General features: G+C 49.5%; 1 protein-coding gene and 1 long non-coding RNA gene across 3 annotated transcripts; both read right to left on the bottom strand.

The window, feature by feature from the left end:
* Positions 1-17: 17 nt before the first annotated feature.
* LOC110518956 (F-box only protein 10) lies at positions 18-19575 on the bottom strand. The gene is made up of 13 exons (XM_036934187.1): positions 19209-19575; positions 17940-18185; positions 17572-17839; positions 16925-17059; positions 14332-15162; positions 12898-13047; positions 11716-11852; positions 9793-9863; positions 9373-9525; positions 8464-8763; positions 1287-1597; positions 1008-1195; positions 18-801 (listed from the first exon to the last, which is right to left on the bottom strand). Exons 2-13 carry the CDS (start codon positions 18164-18166, stop codon positions 609-611), a joined length of 2964 nt encoding a protein of 987 aa, XP_036790082.1. The 5' UTR covers positions 18167-18185; positions 19209-19575; the 3' UTR covers positions 18-608.
* LOC118936817 lies at positions 1607-2962 on the bottom strand. 2 transcript variants are annotated; one of them, XR_005034263.1, is made up of 3 exons: positions 2600-2962; positions 2070-2370; positions 1607-1918 (listed from the first exon to the last, which is right to left on the bottom strand). It is a non-coding gene; the product is annotated as an uncharacterized LOC118936817 (long non-coding RNA). The 2 variants fall into 2 exon arrangements; XR_005034264.1 differs by having other exon boundaries at positions 1607-1990; positions 2149-2370.
* Positions 19576-23897: the final 4322 nt, after the last annotated feature.

The raw sequence follows: 23897 nt of genomic DNA, 5'->3' as shown, positions 1-23897 counted from the left end.
AGTGACTCGTGTGGTTCTTGGAAAACATTTAGAAAGCACTGTAAAAACAGACGCTAGTGGACATTTCAGTGAGGAAACAGGATTTTTTTTTGAGAAATGTGAATATTGCCATCATTGTTAAGGCCAGGAGTTATTCCTAGTCAGGTAAAACTCCAATCCCTAACCTCCAGTCACATGATACAGTCCATGATATCACACCAGTCACATGATACCATATCTAGAATCCCCTGGGGAGGACAACGTTCTAGAACCCCCTGGGGAGGACAATGTTCTAGAACCCCCTGGGGAGTACAATGTTCTAGAACCCCCTGGGGAGTACAACGTTCTAGAACCCCCTGGGGAGGACAACGTTCTAGAATCCCCTGGGGAGGACAACGTTCTAAAACCCCCTGGGGAGGACAACGTTCTAGAACCCCCAGGACAGGCAACGTCTGTGTCCAGCCAGCCATTCCACAACATCTGCTGAGTTCAAGTGTTCCTAGATCAACATGTCAGAGGAAATGTTCTAAGAAAACAGAATGTCTCGAGACAGGAGAGGTCAGGGCTGAACTCTTGACCCCTGGTGAGGAGGTCATCCAATCCGTCTTCAGGGCGGGGTTGCTAGGGCCTCAGAGGATGGTGCAGAAGATGCTGCCGTTGTTATGGCAACCGCTCTCGACAGTGGCGGTGATCCTGGTAGTCATGGAGATGGCAAAGTGGGAGGGGTGACAGGAGGAGGAGGGGGGGAGGGATGAGGGACGGTCAGAGAGGGGGCGGGGGGGAGGGTTCTCCAAAACCCAGGGAGGGGCAGAGGAACATGTCCTGGCAGGAGAGAGCAGGAGATGGGGGGGGAGTGGTGGAGGATGGAGAGGGAGACGAAGAGGAAACGGGATGAGGGAAGAGGAGTAGGGATGAGGGAAGGAGAAAGGATGAGGAGAGAGGACAGGTAAAATGTATTAACCCATTAAATAGCTAGAAGGAAGTGTCCATACTTGGCGAGTAGCATTGAAAGTTGGTTGCTAAGCTACCTGTTGCTATGTTTCAGCACGCTGTTGTTGCGCAGCGCGCCGCCGATGTTGCCGGGGTCGCGGTGTAGCGGGGGTTTGACGTTTCCGGGGTGACCCTGGAACACCAGGTTGTCGTGGACGACGGCCTTTGCCGGCCCCAGCACGGCGATGCCACACCCCTGCACCGGCTGGACTCGATTACGCAACACCTACACACACACACACACACACACAAAGTATTTATTTAGTTCCCAAGGTGATGGTGATTTGGTGTGTTGTGTGTGTCTGAGCCCAGCTCACCTTGACGTCGGCGCTGTCCGTCAACCGTATCCCGTAACCACGGTTACCCACCACGTCGTTCTCCACCACCTGTCCATCGCCTCGGAAACTAACGCCATGGCCGCCGTTGTCATACACACCGTTGCCGCGGAGTTCCACCCGACACTCCCTCTCCACGGTGACGCCACCGCGACCATTTCCATGGACGCAGTTAGCAACTAGTCGAGTCAGCTGACCGCTCTGTAGCACGGCAACACCAGCGCCACGGTTACCGTTCACTAGGTTGGCAACGACGTTCAGCGGTTCACTGCTCTTCACGTATAAACCAACCGCTAGAGAGAGAGAGAGATAGAGAGAGAGAGAGACAGACAGACAGACAGACAGACAGACAGACAGACAGTTTATGTTCCATATCAGTGATTTAACAACAATGCCGTTTAGATGGTACGAGGTAAACGGTAGATGATGTCATTGTTTTAGGCCCCTCCTCTCTATAGGCACTCACTGCTATGAGGATGGACCTCTCCTCTACTCTCTATAGGCACTCACTGCTATGAGGATGGACCTCTCCTCTTCTCTCTATAGGCACTCACTGCTATGAGGATGGACCTCTCCTCTACTCTCTATAGGCACTCACTGCTATGAGGATGGACCTCTCCTCTCTAAGTCACTCAGCTCTGTCATATCATCACATGATCTCTCCTATCACTGCTATGAGGATGGACCTCTCCTCTACTCTCTATAAGTCACTCAGCTCTGTCATATCCTCACATGATCTCTCCTATCACTGCTATGAGGATGGACCTCTCCTCTACTCTCTATAAGTCACTCAGCTCTGTCATATCCTCACATGATCTCTCCTATCACTGCTATGAGGATGGACCTCTCCTCTTCTCTCTATAGACCAAGTCACTGGTCATATCCTCACATGGTCTCTCCTATCACTGCTATGAGGATGGACCTCTCCTCTCTAAGTCACTCAGCTCTGTCATATCATCACATGATCTCTCCTATCACTGCTATGAGGATGGACCTCTCCTCTCTAAGTCACTCAGCTCTGTCATATCCTCACATGGTCTCTCCTATCACTGCTATGAGGATGGACCTCTCCTCTATAAGTCACTCAGCTCTGTCATATCCTCACATGGTCTCTCCTATCACTGCTATGAGGATGGACCTCTCCTCTACTCTCTCTAGACCAAGTCACTGGTCATATCCTCACATGATCTCTCCTATCACTGCTATGAGGATGGACCTCTCCTCTACTCTCTATAAGTCACTCAGCTCTGTCATATCCTCACATGGTCTCTCCTATCACTGCTATGAGGATGGACCTCTCCTCTTCTCTCTATAGGCACTCAGCTCTGTCATATCCTCACATGGTCTCTCCTATCACTGCTATGAGGATGGACCTCTCCTCTTCTCTCTATACACTAAGTCACTCAGCTCTGTCATATCATCACATGATCTCTCCTATCACTGCTATGAGGATGGACCTCTCCTCTTCTCTCTCTAGACCAAGTCACTGGTCATTTCCTCACATGATCTCTCCTATCACTGCTATGAGGATGGACCTCTCCTCTTCTCTCTATAGACCAAGTCACTGGTCATATCCTCACATGATCTCTCCTATCACTGCTATGAGGATGGACCTCTCCTCTACTCTCTATAGACCAAGTCACTGGTCATATCCTCACATGGTCTCTGCTATCACTGCTATGAGGATGGACCTCTCCTCTTCTCTCTATAGACCAAGTCACTCAGCTCTGTCATATCCTCACATGGTCTCTCCTATCACTGCTATGAGGATGGACCTCTCCTCTTCTCTCTATAGACCAAGTCACTCAGCTCTGTCATATGCTCACATGGTCTCTCCTATCACTGCTATGAGGATGGACCTCTCCTCTACTCTCTATAAGTCACTCAGCTCTGTCATATCCTCACATAGGGCAGGGCGATATGGCCAAAATATTATATCACGGTACTTGAAAAAAATAAAAAAATAAATGGATGGTAATTTATGTGGTTTTTTTTATAATAAAAGTTGTACATGTTCTTTATGAGTTGTGGTTGGCCCTTGGGTGGCAACACGTACACTCTAAGTGATTTCAATGTGTCTTTCTCCATTCTGATTGGGTTGAAGTTGAATTGAACAGTATAAAACCAAAACAAAAATCATTTCCACATCGCCACGTAGAGCTGCACGATATGGACAAGTCACCTGGGCCCTTATTTTCAACCAAATGTTACAATCTAGAGCCAAACACTCGTGTTAACTGTTGGAATCATGGGAATATAATGTCTATTGTAATTATATAGTTAGAATATAATAGTGGGCACTTTTATTACAGTGTTGTTGGACATGAAAGCGAATGAAAATGCCAGGGAGAAGTTATTATTGTGACAAGGTAGGAACTATTGTGTTAATAGTTGTTTCCCAGGGGGACCCTATAATCTTTGGCTACATTGAATGTTTTCTCTTAGCTACTTCATGTAAGCTAACTGATTCTTGCTTTGCGTTGTACCTCTTTAAAATGTAGAAGACACTGTTGCACAAACAACAAGCTAATTAAGGTCTACACGATCACTGGTATCATCAGGCTGTACTAGCTAATTACACTTGTTCTGACTCAAGTACAGTTATTAGCTAGCGATTAGCATTAGCGGCTAACAAGATTTAGCAACAACTTGCTAAAAAAAAAAGGCAAACTAGCTGTTAGCAGATGTAAGAAACGCAAGCTAATAGTGTCATTATAGAAGACTAGTAGATGTATATTTAAGAAGCTAAAAAAGTGACAACTGCATCGTTGTCATCAACAGTGTTGTTTGTGTGTCTTGCGTTGACCATGCAGACTGAACACAAGCGTCTGCTGGTTGAGGAACATCAAACGAGGTCTTTGAGTGACAGGGGGGCGTGGCTAGGTCTGTGTGGAAAGCGGCATAGAGAGACTGGAGAGAAGTAAACTATATATTTAAAAAAAATGGACGTTACAACACTGCGTATCACATTTAACAAACCGAACATTCAAATGCCGGTAGTGAAGGTAAAGTTAAAAAACCCAAACCAGTCCGACCTATCACTGCTATGACGATGACACTCAACGACTCTTCTCTCTCTCCCTCCCACAGCGTCTACAGTCTCTCCTCCATTGTGGCTCTACAGTGTCTACAGTCTCTCCTCCATTGTGCCTCTACAGTGTCTACAGTCTCTCCTCCATTGTGCCTCTACAGTGTCTACAGTCTCACCTCCATTGTGCCTCTACAGTGTCTCCTCCATTGTGGCTCTACAGTGTCTACAGTCTCTCCTCCATTGTGCCTCTACAGTGTCTACAGTCTCTCCTCCATTGTGCCTCTACAGTGTCTCCTCCATTGTGGCTCTACAGTGTCTACAGTCTCTCCTCCATTGTGCCTCTACAGTGTCTACAGTCTCTCCTCCATTGTGGCTCTACAGTGTCTACAGTCTCTCCTCCATTGTGCCTCTACAGTGTCTACAGTCTCTCCTCCATTGTGCCTCTACAGTGTCTCCTCCATTGTGGCTCTACAGTGTCTACAGTCTCTCCTCCATTGTGGCTCTACAGTGTCTACAGTCTCTCCTCCATTGTGCCTCTACAGTGTCTACAGTGTCTCTCCTCCATTGTGGCTCTACAGTGCCTACAGTCTCTCCTCCATTGTGGCTCTACAGTGTCTACAGTCTCTCCTCCATTGTGCCTCTACAGTGTCTACAGTCTCTCCTCCATTGTGCCTCTACAGTGTCTACAGTCTCTCCTCCATTGTGCCTCTACAGTGTCTCTCCTCCATTGTGGCTCTACAGTGTCTCCTCCATTGTGGCTCTACAGTGTCTACAGTCTCTCCTCCATTGTGGCTCTACAGTGTCTACAGTCTCTCCTCCATTGTGGCTCTACAGTGTCTACAGTCTCTCCTCCATTGTGGCTCTACAGTGTCTACAGTCTTTCCTCCATTGTGGCTCTACAGTGTCTACAGTCTCTCCTCCATTGTGGCTCTACAGTGTCTACAGTCTCTCCTCCATTGTGGCTCTACAGTGTCTACAGTCTCTCCTCCATTGTGGCTCTACAGTGTCTACAGTCTCTCCTCCATTGTGCCTCTACAGTGTCTACAGTCTCTCCTCCATTGAGCCTCTACAGTGTCTCTCCTCCATTGTGGCTCTACAGTGTCTCCTCCATTGTGGCTCTACAGTGTCTACAGTGTCTCCTCCATTGTGGCTCTACAGTGTCTACAGTGTCTCTCCTCCATTGTGGCTCTACAGTGTCTACAGTCTCTCCTCCATTGTGGCTCTACAGTGTCTACAGTCTCTCCTCCATTGTGGCTCTACAGTGTCTCCTCCATTGTGGCTCTACAGTGTCTACAGTCTCTCCTCCATTGTGCCTCTACAGTGTCTCACCTCCATTGCGGCTCTACAGTGTCTACAGTCTCTCTTCCATTGTGGCTCTACAGTCTCTCCTCCATTGTGGCTCTACAGTGGCTACAGTCTCTCCTCCGTTGTGGCTCTACAGTGTTTACAGTCTCACCTCCATTGTGGCTCTACAGGGTCTACAGTCTCACCTCCATTGTGGCTCTACAGTGCCTACAGTCTCACCTCCATTGCGGCTCTACAGTGTCTCCTCCATTGTGGCTCTACAGTGTCTACAGTCTCACCTCCATTGTGGCTCTACAGTGTCTACAGTCTCACCTCCATTGCGGCTCTACAGTGTCTACAGTCTCTCCTCCATTGTGGCTCTACAGTCTCTCCTCCATTGTGGCTCTACAGTGTCTACAGTCTCACCTCCATTGTGGCTCTACAGTGTCTACAGTCTCACCTCCATTGTGGCTCTACAGTGTCTACAGTCTCACCTCCATTGTGGCTCTACAGTGTCTACAGTCTCACCTCCATTGTGGCTCTACAGTGTCTACAGTCTCACCTCCATTGTGGCTCTACAGTGTCTACAGTCTCTCCTCCATTGTGGCTCTACAGTGCCTACAGTCTCACCTCCATTGCGGCTCTACAGTGTCTCCTCCATTGTGGCTCTACAGTGTCTACAGTCTCACCTCCATTGTGGCTCTACAGTGTCTACAGTCTCACCTCCATTGTGGCTCTACAGTGTCTAGTCTCACCTCCATTGCGGCTCTACAGTGTCTCCTCCATTGTGGCTCTACAGTGTCTACAGTCTCACCTCCATTGTGGCTCTACAGTGTCTACAGTCTCACCTCCATTGTGGCTCTACAGTGTCTACAGTCTCACCTCCATTGTGGCTCTACAGTGTCTACAGTCTCTCCTCCATTGTGGCTCTACAGTGCCTACAGTCTCACCTCCATTGCGGCTCTACAGTGTCTCCTCCATTGTGGCTCTACAGTGTCTACAGTCTCACCTCCATTGTGGCTCTACAGTGTCTACAGTCTCACCTCCATTGTGGCTCTACAGTGTCTAGTCTCACCTCCATTGCGGCTCTACAGTGTCTCCTCCATTGTGGCTCTACAGTGTCTACAGTCTCACCTCCATTGTGGCTCTACAGTGTCTACAGTCTCACCTACATTGCGGCTCTACAGTGTCTCCTCCATTGTGGCTCTACAGTGTCTACAGTCTCACCTCCATTGTGGCTCTACAGTGTCTACAGTCTCACCTCCATTGTGGCTCTACAGTGTCTACAGTCTCTCCTCCATTGTGGCTCTACAGTGTCTACAGTCTCACCTCCATTGTAGCTCTACAGTGTCTACAGTCTCTCCTCCATTGTGGCTCTACAGTGTCTACAGTCTCACCTCCATTGTGGCTCTACAGTGTCTAGTCTCTCCTCCATTGTGGCTCTACAGTGTCTACAGTCTCACCTCCATTGTGGCTCTACAGTGTCTACAGTCTCACCTCCATTGTGGCTCTACAGTGTCTACAGTCTCACCTCCATTGTGGCTCTACAGTGTCTACAGTCTCACCTCCATTGCGGCTCTACAGTGTCTCCTCCATTGTGGCTCTACAGTGTCTACAGTCTCACCTCCATTGTGGCTCTACAGTGTCTACAGTCTCTCCTCCATTGTGCCTCTACAGTGTCTACAGTCTCTCCTCCATTGTGGCTCTACAGTGTCTACAGTCTCTCCTCCATTGTGGCTCTACAGTGTCTACAGTCTCTCCTCCATTGTGGCTCTACAGTGTCTACAGTCTCTCCTCCATTGTGGCTCTACAGTGTCTACAGTCTCACCTCCATTGTGGCTCTACAGTGTCTACAGTCTCTCCTCCATTGTGGCTCTACAGTGTCTACAGTCTCTCCTCCATTGTGGCTCTACAGTGTCTCCTCCATTGTGGCTCTACAGTGTCTACAGTCTCACCTCCATTGTGGCTCTACAGTGTCTACAGTCTCACCTCCATTGTGGCTCTACAGTGTCTACAGTCTCACCTCCATTGTGGCTCTACAGTGTCTCCTCCATTGTGGCTCTACAGTGTCTACAGTCTCACCTCCATTGTGGCTCTACAGTGTCTACAGTCTCACCTCCATTGTGGCTCTACAGTGTCTACAGTCTCACCTCCATTGTGGCTCTACAGTGTCTCCTCCATTGTGGCTCTACAGTGTCTACAGTCTCTCCTCCATTGTGGCTCTACAGTGTCTCCTCCATTGTGGCTCTACAGTGTCTACAGTCTCACCTCCATTGTGGCTCTACAGTGTCTACAGTCTCACCTCCATTGTGGCTCTACAGTGTCTCCTCCATTGTGGCTCTACAGTGTCTACAGTCTCACCTCCATTGTGGCTCTACAGTGTCTACAGTCTCACCTCCATTGTGGCTCTACAGTGTCTCCTCCATTGTGGCTCTACAGTGTCTACAGTCTCTCCTCCATTGTGGCTCTACAGTGTCTCCTCCATTGTGGCTCTACAGTGTCTACAGTCTCACCTCCATTGTGGCTCTACAGTGTCTACAGTCTCACCTCCATTGTGGCTCTACAGTGTCTACAGTCTCTCCTCCATTGTGGCTCTACAGTGTCTACAGTCTCTCCTCCATTGTGGCTCTACAGTGTCTCCTCCATTGTGGCTCTACAGTGTCTACAGTCTCACCTCCATTGTGGCTCTACAGTGTCTACAGTCTCTCCTCCATTGTGGCTCTACAGTGTCTACAGTCTCTCCTCCATTGTGGCTCTACAGTGTCTACAGTCTCACCTCCATTGTGGCTCTACAGTGTCTACAGTCTCACCTCCATTGTGGCTCTACAGTGTCTACAGTCTCACCTCCATTGCGGCTAATGCAGTTTCCCTCCACCAGAGCCGTGCTGATGGAGCGCCGGGCGGAGAGACGTTCGTCCTCGCTGTCAAGGTCACCTTCCCACGCCAGCAGCTCTCCTTCCTCATGGAAGTTCTCCTGTCCTCCTCCTCTTCCTCCTCCCTCCTGCCCCCCTTCCCTGGTCCCGCCCCCGTCAGGGTCCTTCCGGCAGAACACGGCCAGCCCGTACATGCGGTTATGGGTAATGTAGTTTCCCAACAGCTGAGGGAGGCTGGAGGACATCAACCACACACCACAGCCCTTGTTGCCTAGGACAAGGGAGAGGACAAAAGAACAGGAAGTGACGTCAGCAAACAGGAAGTGTTTGTGTATTACTCACTGTAGATGTGGTTTCCCTCTATGAGTCCACGGCCTCTCTCCCCCACCACCACCCCGTCAGAGTAGCCATGACAGAGAGGAGGAGGAGAGGAGGACAGGAAGTGACGTCAGCAAACAGGAAGTGTTTGTGTATTACTCACTGTAGATGTGGTTTCCCTCTATGAGTCCACGGCCTCTCTCCCCCACCACCACCCCGTCAGAGTAGCCATGACAGAGAGGAGGAGGAGAGGAGGACAGGAAGTGACGTCAGCGAACAGGAAGTGTATTACTCACTGTAGATGTGGTTTCCCTCTATGAGTCCACGGCCTCTCTCCCCCACCACCACCCCGTCAGAGTAGCCATGACAGAGAGGAGGAGGAGAGGAGGACAGGAAGTGACGTCAGCGAACAGGAAGTGTATTACTCACTGTAGATGTGGTTTCCCTCTATGAGTCCACGGCCTCTCTCTCCCACCACCACCCCGTCAGAGTAGCCATGACAGAGAGGAGGAGGAGAGGAGGACAGGAAGTGACGTCAGCGAACAGGAAGTGTATTACTCACTGTAGATGTGGTTTCCCTCTATGAGTCCACGGCCTCTCTCCCCCACCACCACCCCATCAGAGTAGCCATGACAGATGTAGTTGTTCCTCAGGACCGGGTCGCCCCCCCGCCTGATGTCTGCACCCCCCCACTGGTTCTCCCTGATCACATTCTCTGGAGGGGGGGGGGGGGGGGGGGGGGGGGTGGATAGATAGCATTAAAGTACCTTAATTTACATAATATCACTAATAATACATTCCATTCATTAAGTACTTTTAACATTTCAGTCAAGATGCTGTGCAGGTTGCTGCGTGTGTGTGTGTGTGTGTGTGTGTGTGTGTGTGTGTGTGTGTGTGTGTGTGTGTTGCTGCGTGTGTGTGTGTTGCTGCGTTGCTGTGTGTATGTGTGTGTGTGTGCGTGTGTTGCTGTGTGTGTGTGTACCGACTATCACCCCTCTGCCGTTCTCATTCACAGCAATCCCTGCTGCCTGACCCTGGAAGATATGGTTACCACTGGAGGGGGGAGAGAGGGGGGAGAGAGGGAGGTTGGAGGGAGGGAGAGAGAGAGGGAGGTTGGAGGGAAGGAGAGAGAGAGGGAGAAGGTTGGAGGGAAAGAGAGAGAGAGGGAGAAGGTTGGAGGGAGGGAGAGAGGGAAGGAGAGGGAGAAGGTTGGAGGGAGGGAGAGAGGGGAGGAGAGAGAGAGGGAGAAGGTTGGAGAGAGGGAAGGAGAGAGAGAGGAAGAAGGTTGGAGGGAGGGAGAGAGGGAAGGAGAGGGAGAAGGTTGGAGGGAGGGAGAGAGGGAAGGAGAGAGAGAGGAAGAAGGTTGGAGGGAGGGAGAGAGGGAAGGAGAGGGAGAAGGTTGGAGGGAGGGAGAGAGGGAAGGAGAGAGAGAGGGAGAAGGTTGGAGGGAGGGAGAGAGGGAAGGAGAAAGAGAGGGAGAAGGTTGGAGGGAGGGAGAGAGGGAGAAGGTTGGAGGGAGGGAGAGAGGGAAGGAGAGAGAGAGGAAGAAGGTTGGAGGGAGGGAGAGAGGGAAGGAGAGAGAGAGGAAGAAGGTTGGAGGGAGGGAGAGAGGGAAGGAGAGAGAGAGGGAGAAGGTTGGAGGGAGGGAGAGAGGGAAGGAGAGAGAGAGGAAGAAGGTTGGAGGGAGGGAGAGAGGGAAGGAGAGGGAGAAGGTTGGAGGGAGGGAGAGAGGGAAGGAGAGGGAGAAGGTTGGAGGGAGGGAGAGAGGGAAGGAGAGAGAGAGGGAGAAGGTTGGAGGGAGGGAGAGAGGGAAGGAGAAAGAGAGGGAGAAGGTTGGAGGGAGGGAGAGAGGGAAGGAGAGAGAGAGGGAGAAGGTTGGAGGGAGGGAGAGAGGGAAGGAGAGAGAGAGGGAGAAGGTTGGAGGGAGGGAGAGAGGGAAGGAGAGAGAGAGGGAGAAGGTTGGAGGGAGGGAGAGAGGGAAGGAGAGAGAGAGGGAGAAGGTTGACTACAGGGTTCCTGTATAACAGAATGTAGACCCCCCCCCCTCCTACCTGACCACAGGGTTCCTGTATAACAGAATGTAGACCTCCCCCTCCTACCTGACCACAGGGTTCCTGTATAACAGAATGTAGACCCCCCCCCCCTCCTACCTGACCACAGGGTTCCTGTATAACAGAATGTAGACCTCCCCCTCCTACCTGACTACAGGGTTCCCGTTGAACAGAATGTAGACCACCCCCTCCTACCTGACTATAACAGAATGTAGACTACCCCCCTCCTACCTGACCACAGGGTTCCTGTATAACAGAATGTAGACTACCCCCCTCCTACCTGACCACAGGGTTCCTGTATAACAGAATGTAGACCTCCCCCTCCTACCTGACCACAGGGTTCCCGTTGAACAGAATGTAGACCCCCCCCCCCTACTACCTGACTACAGGGTTCCTGTATAACAGAATGTAGACTACCCCCTCCTACCTGACCACAGGGTTCCTGTATAACAGAATGTAGACTACCCCCCTCCTACCTGACTATAACAGAATGTAGACTACCCCCTCCTACCTGACCACAGGGTTCCTGTATAACAGAATGTAGACCCCCCCCCCCCCCCCCCTCCTACCTGACCACAGGGTTCCCGTTGAACAGAATGTAGACTACCCCCCTCCTACCTGACCACAGGGTTCCTGTATAACAGAATGTAGACCCCCCCCTCCTACCTGACTATAACAGAATGTAGACCCCCCCTCCTACCTGACTATAACAGAATGTAGACTACCCCCTCCTACCTGACTATAACAGAATGTAGACTACCCCCCTCCTACCTGACTATAACAGAATGTAGACTACCCCCTCCTACCTGACCACAGGGTTCCTGTATAACAGAATGTAGACTACCCCCTCCTACCTGACCACAGGGTTCCCGTTGAACAGAATGTAGACTCCTGCTTCCTTGTTGTTGTAGATCTGGTTGCTCCGGATGGAACCCCTCCCGTTGCCAAGGACCACGATGCCAGAACGCAAACCGCTGTGTATTCTGTTACACTGAGTGGGTGAGACAGAGAGAGAGACAGAGAGAGACGGACAGAGAGAGAGAGACAGAGAGAGACAGAGAGAGAGACAGAGAGAGAGACAGAGAGAGAGAGAGACAGAGAGAGAGACAGAGAGAGACAGAGAGACAGAGAGAGAGAGAGAGAGAGAGACGGACAGAGAGAGAGAGACAGAGAGAGACAGAGAGAGAGACAGAGAGAGAGACAGAGAGAGAGAGAGACAGAGAGAGAGACAGAGAGAGACAGAGAGAGAGAGAGAGAGAGAGAGAGACGGACAGAGAGAGAGAGAGAGAGAGAGAGAGAGAGAGACAGAGAGAGAGAGAGAGAGAGAGACAGAGAGAGACAGAGACGGACAGAGAGAGAGACAGTTGTTAGAGAGTTGTTATTTTAGATCATCATGTCCTGTAACTTCTACCAGATAACTAACACAGACAGACAGACAGACAGACAGACAGACAGACAGACGGATCGATCACCATGTCCTGTAACTTCTACCAGATGAAAGACAGATATGATTTGACAAGTTGCTGTGTAGAGAGGAAAATGCTATAGTTCACTAGGGAGACGAACAGGACAGATATGATGACATCAGAGACGAACAGGACAGATATGATGACATCAGAGACGAACAGGACAGATATGATGACATCAGAGATGAACAGGACAGATATGATGACATCAGAGATGAACAGGACAGATATGATGACATCAGAGATGAACAGGACCGATATGATGACATCAGAGACGAACAGGACAGATATGATGACATCAGAGATGAACAGGACAGATATGATGACATCAGAGACGAACAGGACAGATATGATGACATCAGAGACGAACAGGACAGATATGATGACATCAGAGACGAACAGGACAGATATGATGACATCAGAGATGAACAGGACCGATATGATGACATCAGAGACGAACAGGACAGATATGATGACATCAGAGACGAACAGGACCGATATGATGACATCAGAGACGAACAGGACAGATATGATGACATCAGAGATGTGAAATAGAATGAATAGAAGTACCAGGATGATGGGGTCCGCCCCCTTGCGGATGTCAAGCCCCGCCTCCCCGTTGGAGTGGATGTTGTTGTCAGCGATCAGACCCTGAGACGACAGACGCAGGAACACGCCCGACGCACGACACTCACACACCTCATTACGGAGCATCACAATCTGGAACACACACACACACACACACACACACGCAAAATACACACACCAATGAGATACACATTGCCAAGAGTGTGCAAAGCTGTCATCAAGGCAAAGGGTGGCTATTTGAAGAATCTCAAATCTAAAATATATTTTGATTTGTTTAACACTTTTTTGGTTACGACATGACTCTTACTACATGTGTTATTTCATAGTTTTGATGTCGTCACTATTATTCTACAATGTAGAAAATTGTCAAAATAAAGAAAACCCCTGGAATGACGATGGGGTCTAAACCTTTTGACCGGTAGTGTCCATTACTATCTAAAACACATTCAGTTAAAGGAGGATATATACATCAACCAACCAACCCATCAATCAATCAACCAACCCATCAATCAACCAACCAACCAACCCTTCAACCAACCAACAAACCAACCCATCAATCAATCAACCAACCAACCAACCCATCAATCAACCAACCAACCAACCCTTCAACCAAACAACCAACCAACCAACCAACCAACCAACCAACCAACCCATCAATCAACCAACCAACCAACCAACCAACCAACCAACCAACCAACAGACCAACCCATCAATCAACCAACCAACCAACAGACCAACCCATCAATCAATCAATCAACCAACCAACCAACCAACCAACAGACCAACCCATCAATCAATCAACCAACCAACCCATCAATCAATCAACCAACCAACCAAACAACAGACCAACCCATCAATCAACCAACCAATCAACAAACCAACCAACCAAACAACCAACCAACCAACCAACCAACCCATCAATCAACCAACCAACCAACCCATCAATCAACCAACCAACCAACCAACCCATCAATCAACCAACCAACCAACCAACCAACCCATCAATCAACCAACCAACCAACCAACCAACCAACCCATCAATCAACCAACCAACCAACCAACCCATCAATCAATCAACCAATCAACCAACAAACCAACCCATCAATCAACCAACCAACCAACCAACCAACCAAACAACCAACCAACCAACCAACCAACCAACCAACCAACCAACCCATCAATCAACCAACCAATCAATCAATCAACCAATCAACCAACAAACCAACCCATCAATCAACCAACCAACCAACCAACCCTTCAACAAACCAACCAACCAACCCATCAACAAACCAACCAACCCATCAATCAATCAACCAACCCATCAATCAATCAATCAATCAACCCATAAACCAATCAACCAACCCTTCAATCAATCAACCAACCCATCATATCAGATCGGCAGCCCTATCTGGTTACCGTGGCGTTCTGGATGCAGCGCACGGCATAGGTCAGCGCCCGGAACACGTTTCCTTCCAACCTGGCGTTTCCGTGGTTACACACGTGCACACCGCCCTTGCCGTCCCGAAACAGGCAGCGCCTCAGCACGCACCCCTGCACCGTCTCGATCAGCGCCTGGGCCCCGGGGTCGCGTTGGAGCTCCTCGGTCAGGGTTCGGACTTCAGGGGTCAGCGAGGGGAAGTCGGGGGAGACGTCCTGGTTGGGTCTGAGGAGATGAGAGAGGCCGTGGTGACTGTGGGCCAGTCTGTAGTTTAGACTGTTGTTGCCTTGTCCTGAACCTTCCTCTCCTTTTCCCTCCTCCTCCTCCTCTTCCTCGTCACTAGGAGCGCTGTCGCTCCAGCCGTCGTCAATCACAGTATCCTGACACACTCCTTCCTCCCCTCCTCCTCCTCCTCCTCTCCTCCTGCTCTCCGTTTCTCCTTTGCTCCAGTCCTCCAGGGTGATGGTAGCCTCAGGGGGTTGTGTGGCTCCTGAATGCCCGCCCAAGGTGTCCCCAGCTGGGCTACCACTCCCAGGCGAGGTCCAGGATGTGGTGATTCGGGCCAGAGCGGCCAAGTGTTTACAGGCCCAGTTCCGCTCCGTTGCTGGAGCGCCCTCAACTGTCACGGACGCCGAATCACTTCCTGAGAAATCACAGCTATCCAACAGGCTGAGGGCCACGCCCAGGAAGTGGGTGGAGCTTCCCTGTGAGAATGAGCAGAAGCGGGCGTGGCAGGTTCCTGGCCCTCGGATCTGCAGCTGAGCTCCCTCGAAATTACAGTTGTCCAACTGGACATGACCTGACGACGTCTGGTGGAGGGAGAGGGCAGGAGGATGTAGAGGGAGAGGGGAGAGGGCAGGAGGATGTAGAGGGAGAGGGGAGAGGGCAGGAGGATGTAGAGGGAAAGAGGATGTAGAGGGAAGGAGGTGGAGGGCAGGAGGGAGTAGAGGGTAGGAGGGGGAGGGAGGAGGTAGAGGGTATGAGGGAGTAGAGGGTAGGAGGTGGAGGGCAGGAGGGAGTAGAGGGTAGGAGGAGGAGGGAGGATGTAGAGGGTAGGAGGGAGTAGAGGGTAGGAGGGAGGATGTAGAGGGCAGGAGGTGGAGGGCAGGAGGGAGTAGAGGGTAGGAGGGCAGGAGGGAGTAGAGGGTAGGAGGAGGAGGGAGGAGGTAGAGGGTAGGAGGGGGAGGGAGGAGGTAGAGGGTAGGAGGGAGAGGGAGAAGGTAGAGGGTAGGAGGGAGTAGAGGGTAGGAGGGAGTAGAGGGCAGGAGGATGTAGAGGGAAGGAGGTGGAGGGCAGGAGGGAGTAGAGGGTAGGAGGGGGAGGGAGGAGGTAGAGGGTATGAGGGAGTAGAGGGTAGGAGGTGGAGGGCAGGAGGGAGTAGAGGGTAGGAGGAGGAGGGAGGATGTAGAGGGTAGGAGGGAGTAGAGGGTAGGAGGAGGAGGGAGGATGTAGAGGGCAGGAGGTGGAGGGCAGGAGGGAGTAGAGGGTAGGAGGAGGAGGGCAGGAGGGAGTAGAGGGTAGGAGGAGGAGGGAGGAGGTAGAGGGTAGGAGGGGGAGGGAGGTGGTAGAGGGTAGGAGGGAGAGGGAGAAGGTAGAGGGTAGGAGGGAGTAGAGGGTAGGAGGGAGTAGAGGGCAGGAGGGAGTAGAGGGCAGGAGGTGAAGGGCAGGAGGGAGTAGAGGGTAGGAGGGAGAGGGAGGAGGTAGAGGGCAGGAGGGAGTAGAGGGTAAGAGGGGGGGGGAGGTAGAGGGCAGGGGGGAGAGGGAGGAGGTAGAGGGCAGGAGGGAGTAGAGGGTAGGAGGAGGAGGGAGGCGGTAGAGGGTAGGAGGGAGAGGGAGGAGGTAGAGGGCAGGAGGATGTAGAGGGCAGGAGGTGGAGGGCAGGAGGGAGTAGAGGGAGGAGAGGGAGGGCAGGAGGTGGAGGGAGTAGAGGGTAGGAGGGGGAGGGAGGAGGTAGAGGGTAGGAGGGGGAGGGAGGAGGTAGAGGGTAGGAGGTGGAGGGAGGAGGTAGAGGGCAGGGGGAGAGGGAGTAGAGGGTAGGAGGGAGAGGGAGGAGGTAGAGGGCAGGAGGTGGAGGGCAGGAGGGGGTAGAGGGTAGGAGGGGGAGGGAGGAGGTAGAGGGTAGGAGGGAGTAGAGGGTAGGAGGTGGAGGGCAGGAGGTAGAGGGTAGGAGGTGGAGGGAGGAGGTAGAGGGCAGGAGGATGTAGAGGGCAGGAGGTGGAGGGTAGGAGGGGGAGGGAGGAGGTAGAGGGTAGGAGGTGGAGGGAGGAGGTAGAGGGCAGGGGGGAGAGGGAGTAGAGGGTAGGAGGGGGAGGGAGGAGGTAGAGGGTAGGAGGGGGAGGGAGGAGGTAGAGGGTAGGAGGGGGAGGGAGGAGGTAGAGGGTAGGAGGGGGAGGGAGGAGGTAGAGGGCAGGAGGTAGAGGGTAGGGAGGAGGGAGGGTAGGGAGAGGGAGGAGGTAGAGGGTAGGGAGGAGGGAGAGGGAGGGTAGGGAGGAGGGAGAGGGAGGAGGGAGAGGCACTGTCACATGTACTGTTGTAAAAAGGGTTTTATAAATGTGATCTGATTGGACGCACCTTGTATACAACGGTGGAGAACCATGCAGGCATGAAGACCAGGTTGGACAGCCTGGCTGTGGGACACTGCTGCTCCAGACTGACCAGGAGAGCCACGTCCCCCAGCCTCCCTAACCCCACCACCTCCACAGGCACCTGGCAGAGTCAAAGGTCAATATTTTCATTTATCAAATTGCAGATCTTATTACAATACATGATACTAAAAAATACTAACAGATATTAACAGATACTAACAGATATTAACAGATAGTAACATATACTAACAGATATTAACAGATACTAACAGATATTAACAGATACTAACAGACATTAAGGTACTAATATATTAACAGATATTAACAGATACTAACAGATACTAACAGGCATTAAGGTACTAATATATGAACAGATACTAACAGATACTAACAGACACTAACAACTACTAACAGGCATTAAGGTACTAATATATTAACAGATATTAACAGATACTAACAGATACTAACAGATATTAACAGATATTAACAGATACTAACAGATATTGACAGATACTAACAGGCATTAACAGATACTAACAGATACTAACAGGCATTAAGGTCAGCCAATCAGTAAGTCACCTTTAACTAGACATTGCATCATCAAGACAACAGCAGCCAATCAGAAAAAGTCACCTTCAGCACCAACTCTGCCTGCTCCTCATACACCCCGGGGTGCAGTACCACCCGGTCGTACGACCCAGCGACCCCCAACGCCCCCCTCAGCGTCTCCAGCTCCAGCCCCGACCCCACCTGCCACACCCTCCTCTCCTTCCTCCGGCGGAACAGGTGGAGGCAGGCGGAGGGCTGGAGCTCAGGGTGGGCGTGACGGGACCAGGTACGGCTGGCGATGGCGTGCTGCCTCAGGGCTTCTCTCCAGGACGAGGGCTCCAGGTGGGGCCGGCTGGGGGGGGGGGGGGGGGGGGGACACAGACACACGGGGGTTAGAGAATGTCAACGAGGACCTTTCGTAGTTCAGAGAACGTCCGTCTCCACTTCAGTACCTGGGCCAGTTGGGGTGTCGAGGACACTCGGGCAGGCCCAGGCAGAGCTGTCTCCAACGGGTGTTATCCAGGGAGAGGATCAGCTCTCTCCAGGCCCTGCACACCAGGCTGCAACGGCCCAGCTCTGGGAGGGGGAGGTAGGCCAGGACCACACGCCACACCTCCACTGGGAGGTTGACACCTCTACCTCCGCTGCTGCTACTGCTTCCCCTGCTGCCCAGTGACATGGCTCTGATAGGGAGGCACCTGGGGACAGGAGACACACAGACAGACTGGGTTAGTTTAGACTAGGCCGACAGACAGACAGACAGACAGACAGACAGACTAGGTTTGTTTAGACTAGACAGACAGACAGACAGACAGACAGACAGACAGGGCCTATAAACAGACAGACAGACAGACTAGGAATACAGACAGACAGACAGACAGGGTCTATAGACAGACAGACAGACTAGGCCTATAGACAGACAGACAGACAGGGCCTATAAACAGACAGACAGACAGACAGACAGACAGACAGACAGACAGACAGGGTCGTTGTGATGGTGACTTCCACTGCCTATTTCATGAATGGTGACCGTCTTGTATTGTACATAGTTTAAACTCTACAGACATAGGCTGTCAGCTCATTATCCTGGGGCATAGCCTGGTTCCTTTCTAGGTTTCTTCCTAGGTTCTGGCCTTACTAGGGAGTTTTTCCTAGCCACCGTGAAACTCCCTAGCCACTGTGCTTATACACCTGCATTGCTTGCTGTTTGGGGTTTTAGGCTGGGTTTCTGTACAGCACGTTGAGATATCAGCTGATGTAAGAAGGGCTATATAAATACATTTGATTTGATTTTGATTTGATTGGGCCAGATTACATTGTGGAACAGGCCAGCTAACATCTAACTAAAGGCTAGAGTGAGGAAGATGTTACAGTGTCTTGTCTGTCACTGAGTCATCATCATCATCATCATCAAGGGAATTTGTACCAACTAGCAACACACATCGACGGGGTGGCAACTGGCAACAACATTGGATCGTCGAGGGCGCAACTTTGTTTCAACATCGGCAACGTTCTAAGAACGTTAGAACCTTAGAACGTAACAAATGAATTCTTGGCTGGCTATATATTTTGTCGGGAAATAATAGCAACAATTTATCTACACATCTGCTTTTAGTGGACGTACCTGGTGAGATAAAAAGTTAGCTAGCAACCCGAATACTCACTAACGTTATTACGTCGGATTTACTACATTGTAGACTAGGCTATATTTGACATCTTACCCGTGTTAAAGTCCCTTGGATGAAGCACCGCACACCCCAGCGTGGTTTTTAACTAGGTATATAGCTGTAATAGCCATGCTTCTTGAGATATATCGGAACAACGCCTGGATCGGGATCAAGAATAGAAACACTGACAGGAATCAGACATTTTCCCTCACTTTACGGCAAGGCAAGCCATGGAAACCAACCAGGGACGCCCTTACACTGGGCGGGAGGGAGCGAGGGTGGGAGAGAGAGATAAGAGAGAGGGATGAGAGAGAGGATAGAGAGGAGAGACAAGAGGAGAGAGAGAGAGGAAAGAGGAGAGAGAAGAGGAGAGAGAGAGAGAGAGAGAGAGAGAGAGAAGAGGAGAGAGAGAAGAGGAGAGGGAGAGAGAGGAGGCTGAAGACGGAGAGAACTGAGAGGGAAGGGGAGGGATGAGGAGAGAGAGGAAATAAGTTTTTGCTCAAGTGATACACACACAAAACACACACAAATACTCACACACACACACACACTAGTGATGCGCATGTTGCGGAGAAGGCGGGTAATTAAATAATGTTTGGTTGAAGGGCGGGTGTGTGGCGAGCGGTCGGCCGGAGGCGAACGGGCGGTAAATGAAGATCAAATAATACCTTAAAAATCCATAACTGTCTCATTCTTGTGCAATTTATATCGATCTATAGGCTACATTGATGTTTTTCATTTCATTATGTTAGGCTATTTGGCATTAGTCCGTAAAGCTTAACTTAGAAGTGCCTAACTGTATGCACGTCAAGCTAAGCCAAATGATTTTGGGACAGGTCAGAAAAGTGTAAATCGATCCACGGAGGCAAAAATGTACGATGTGAATTACATGGGAGTCAGGAGGGGGGCTCCGCGGGGGGGGGCTCCGTTCCGCTCCCCGTTAGCCCCCCTTAAATAATGCTAATTTAACCATTCTCTTATTTGTTTAAAATGGAGCGGTAAATATGTTTTACAGTGATAAAATATTCAAAGTAAAACTTCCAAATGAAACGAACACCCCTCCACATCTGTGTTATGGTTTAAACCATTTATTAAGACGTGACTGCACTGTCCACTCAATAGTGCAACATTTCGGTCTCAGCTGAGCGCCTTCAAAACGCATAGATTTTCCTTTCCACTTCCGCATTTTCGCCATTTGTTTGTCATGCGCCCTTGATTAAAACAAAAAGAAGCATTTATTCCAATACATTCTATTTATTAATTGTTTGATTTTGTCAGTCAGCTGTTTAGAGGCTCATTGGTTTGTTTTCCAGGGGCATTGTGGGTATTGGTGTTCTCTGTACCATTCATAGCCAGAAGTACCAGAGCATTTATTTAACTTTATTATCTTCTATCGATATTAGATTTTTTATTTCCTGGATCAACTGATGATGGTCGACAATATCACTAGACAACTAGTCTACAGCTAGACACCAATATCACTAGACACCAATATCACTAGACAGCAAAATCACTAGACACCAATATCACTAGACAGCAAAATCACTAGACACCAATATCACTAGACACCAAAATCACTAGACACCAATATCACTAGACACCAATATCACTAGACACCAATATCACTAGACAACTAGTCTACAGCTAGACACCAATATCACTAGACACCAATATCACTAGACACCAATATCACTAGACACCAATATCACTAGACACCAATATCACTAGACACCAAAATCACTAGACACCAATATCACTAGACAGCAAAATCACTAGACAGCAAAATCACTAGACACCAATATCACTAGACAGCTAAATCACTAGACACCAATATCACTAGACAGCAAAATCACTAGACACCAATATCACTAGACACCAAAATCACTAGACACCAATATCACTAGACACCAATATCACTAGACACCAAAATCACTAAACACCAATATCACTAGACAACTAGTCTACAGCTAGACACCAATATCACTAGACACCAATATCACTAGACACCAATATCACTAGACACCAATATCACTAGACACCAATATCACTAGACAGCAAAATCAATAGACACCAATATCACTAGACAGCAAAATCACTAGACACCAATATCACTAGACACCAAAATCACTAGACACCAATATCACTAGACACCAATATCACTAGACACCAATATCACTAGACAACTAGTCTACAGCTAGACACCAATATCACTAGACACCAATATCACTAGACACCAATATCACTAGACACCAATATCACTAGACACCAATATCACTAGACACCAATATCACTAGACACCAATATCACTAGACACCAAAATCACTAGACAGCAAAATCACTAGACACCAATATCACTAGACAGCAAAATCACTAGACACCAATATCACTAGACAGCAAAATCACTAGACACCAATATCACTAGACACCAAAATCACTAGACACCAATATCACTAGACACCAATATCACTAGACACCAAAATCACTAAACACCAATATCACTAGACAACTAGTCTACAGCTAGACACCAATATCACTAGACACCAATATCACTAGACACCAAAATCACTAGACACCAATATCACTTGACACCAATATCACTAGACACCAATATCACTAGACACCAAAATCACTAAACACCAATATCACTAGACAACTAGTCTACAGCTAGACACCAATATCACTAGACAACTAGACACCAACATCACTAGACACCAATATCACTAGACAGCTAGACACCAATATCACTAGACAACTAGACACCAATATCACTAGACAACTAGACACCAATATCACTAGACAACTAGACACCAATATCACTAGACAACTAGACACCAATATCACTAGACAACAATACCACGAGACACCAATATCACTAGACAACTAGCCGACAGCTAGACACCAATATCACTAGACAACTAGCCTACAGCTAGACACCAATATCACTAGACAACTAGACACCAATATCACTAGACACCAATATCACTAGACAACTAGCCTACAGCTAGACACCAATATCACTAGACAACTAGCCTACAGCTAGACACCAATGTCACTAGACACCAATATCACTAGACAACTAACCTACAGCTAGACACCAATATCACTAGACACCAATATCACTAGACAACTAGCCTACAGCTAGACACCAATATCACTAGACAACTAGCCTACAGCTAGACACCAATGTCACTAGACACCAATATCACTAGACAACTAACCTACAGCTAGACACCAATATCACTAGACAACTAGCCTACAGCTAGATATCAATATCACTAGACAACTAGCCAACAGCTAGATACCAATATCACTAGACAACTAGCCTACAGCTAGACACCAATATCACTAGACAACTAGCCTACAGCTAGACACCAATATCACTAGACAACTAGCCTACAGCTAGACACCAATATCACTAGACAACTAGTCTACAGCTAGACACCAATATCACTAGACAACTAGCCTACAGCTAGATACCAATATCACTAGACAACTAGCCTACAGCTAGACACCAATATCACTAGACAACTAGCCTACAGCTAGACACCAATATCACTAGACAACTAGCCTACAGCTAGACACCAATATCACTAGACAACTAGCCTACAGCTAGACACCAAAATCACTAGACACCTAATGACAAATGACAAATGCTTTTCATAGCCGAGCATTCAGAGGTCGAGCCCGAGGGGGGGGGGGGGGGGGGGGGGGGGGGGGGGGGCGCAAGACCAGACAGGAAGAGCACATCAGTGACTCAACCCATTCAAGTCGAGTTTTAGTGGAAAAAAGTCTGGCACGACGTTACACACCCCTCCTAGGGACGGCATGAAAGAGAATCTCAGTGGAGAGAGCGAGGGGAACCGGCCATGCAGAGAGAGCATGAAAGAGAATCCCAGTGGAGAGAGAGAGGGGAACCGGCCATGCAGAGACAACAAGGGCGTTTCGTCGCTCCATTGTCCTTCTGTTCACCTTCACATCCCTGGGCCAGACTACACTCAATCATATGACCCACTGAAGAGATGAGTCTTCAATAAAGACTTTAAGTTCGAGACCGAGTTTGCGTCTCTCACATGGGTAGGCAGACCGTTCCATAAAAATGGAGCTCTATAGGAGAAAGCCCTGCCTCCAGCTGTTTGCTTAGAAATTCTCGGGACAGAAAGGAGGCCTGCGTCTTGTGACCATAGCGTATGTGTAGGTATGTACGGCAGGACCAAATCAGAGAGATAGGTAGGAACAAGCCCATGTCATGCTTTGTAGGTTAGCAGTAAAACCTTGAAATCAACCCTTGCCTTGACAGGAAGCCAGTGTAGGGAGGCTAGCACTGGAGTAATATGATCAAATTTTTTGGTTCTAGTCAGGATTCTAGCAGCCGTATTTAGCACTAACTGAAGTTTATTTAGTGGTTTATCCGGGTAGCCGGAAAGTAGAGCATTGCAGTAGTCTAACCTAGAAGTGACAAAAGCATGGATTCATTTTTCTGCGTCATTTTCGGACAGAAAGTTTCAGATTTTTGCAATGTTACAAAGATGGACAAAGCTGCCCTTGACATATTCTCGATATGTTTGTCAAAAGAGAGATCAGGGTCCAGAGTAACGCCGAGGACAAACCATCCACAGAGACAAACTGATATCTTTCCGACAGATAAGATCTAAACCAGGCCAGAACTTGTCCGTGTAGACCAATTTGAGTTTCCAATCTCTCCAAAAGAATGTGGTGATCGATGGTATCAAAAGCAGCACTAAG

The sequence above is a fragment of the Oncorhynchus mykiss genome, chromosome 10 (assembly GCF_013265735.2).
Source record: "Oncorhynchus mykiss isolate Arlee chromosome 10, USDA_OmykA_1.1, whole genome shotgun sequence".
Taxonomy (NCBI): Eukaryota; Metazoa; Chordata; class Actinopteri; order Salmoniformes; family Salmonidae; genus Oncorhynchus; species Oncorhynchus mykiss.
The sequence above is the reverse complement of the archived record's forward strand: the minus strand, read 5'-3'. Positions and strand labels throughout refer to the sequence as shown.

Bases quoted from the DNA above. Each gene is read 5' to 3' on its own strand.
- LOC110518956 (XM_036934187.1), bottom strand. From the start codon at position 18,166: ATGTCACTGGGCAGCAGGGGAAGCAGTAGCAGCAGCGGAGGTAGAGGT. The intron at 9,526-9,792 runs GTACACACACAC...CCCCCCCTCCAG, and splicing joins CGGCAGAGGGGTGATAGTCG to AGAATGTGATCAGGGAGAAC. The intron at 802-1,007 runs GTAGCTTAGCAA...CTCTCCTGCCAG, and splicing joins GTGCTGAAACATAGCAACAG to GACATGTTCCTCTGCCCCTC.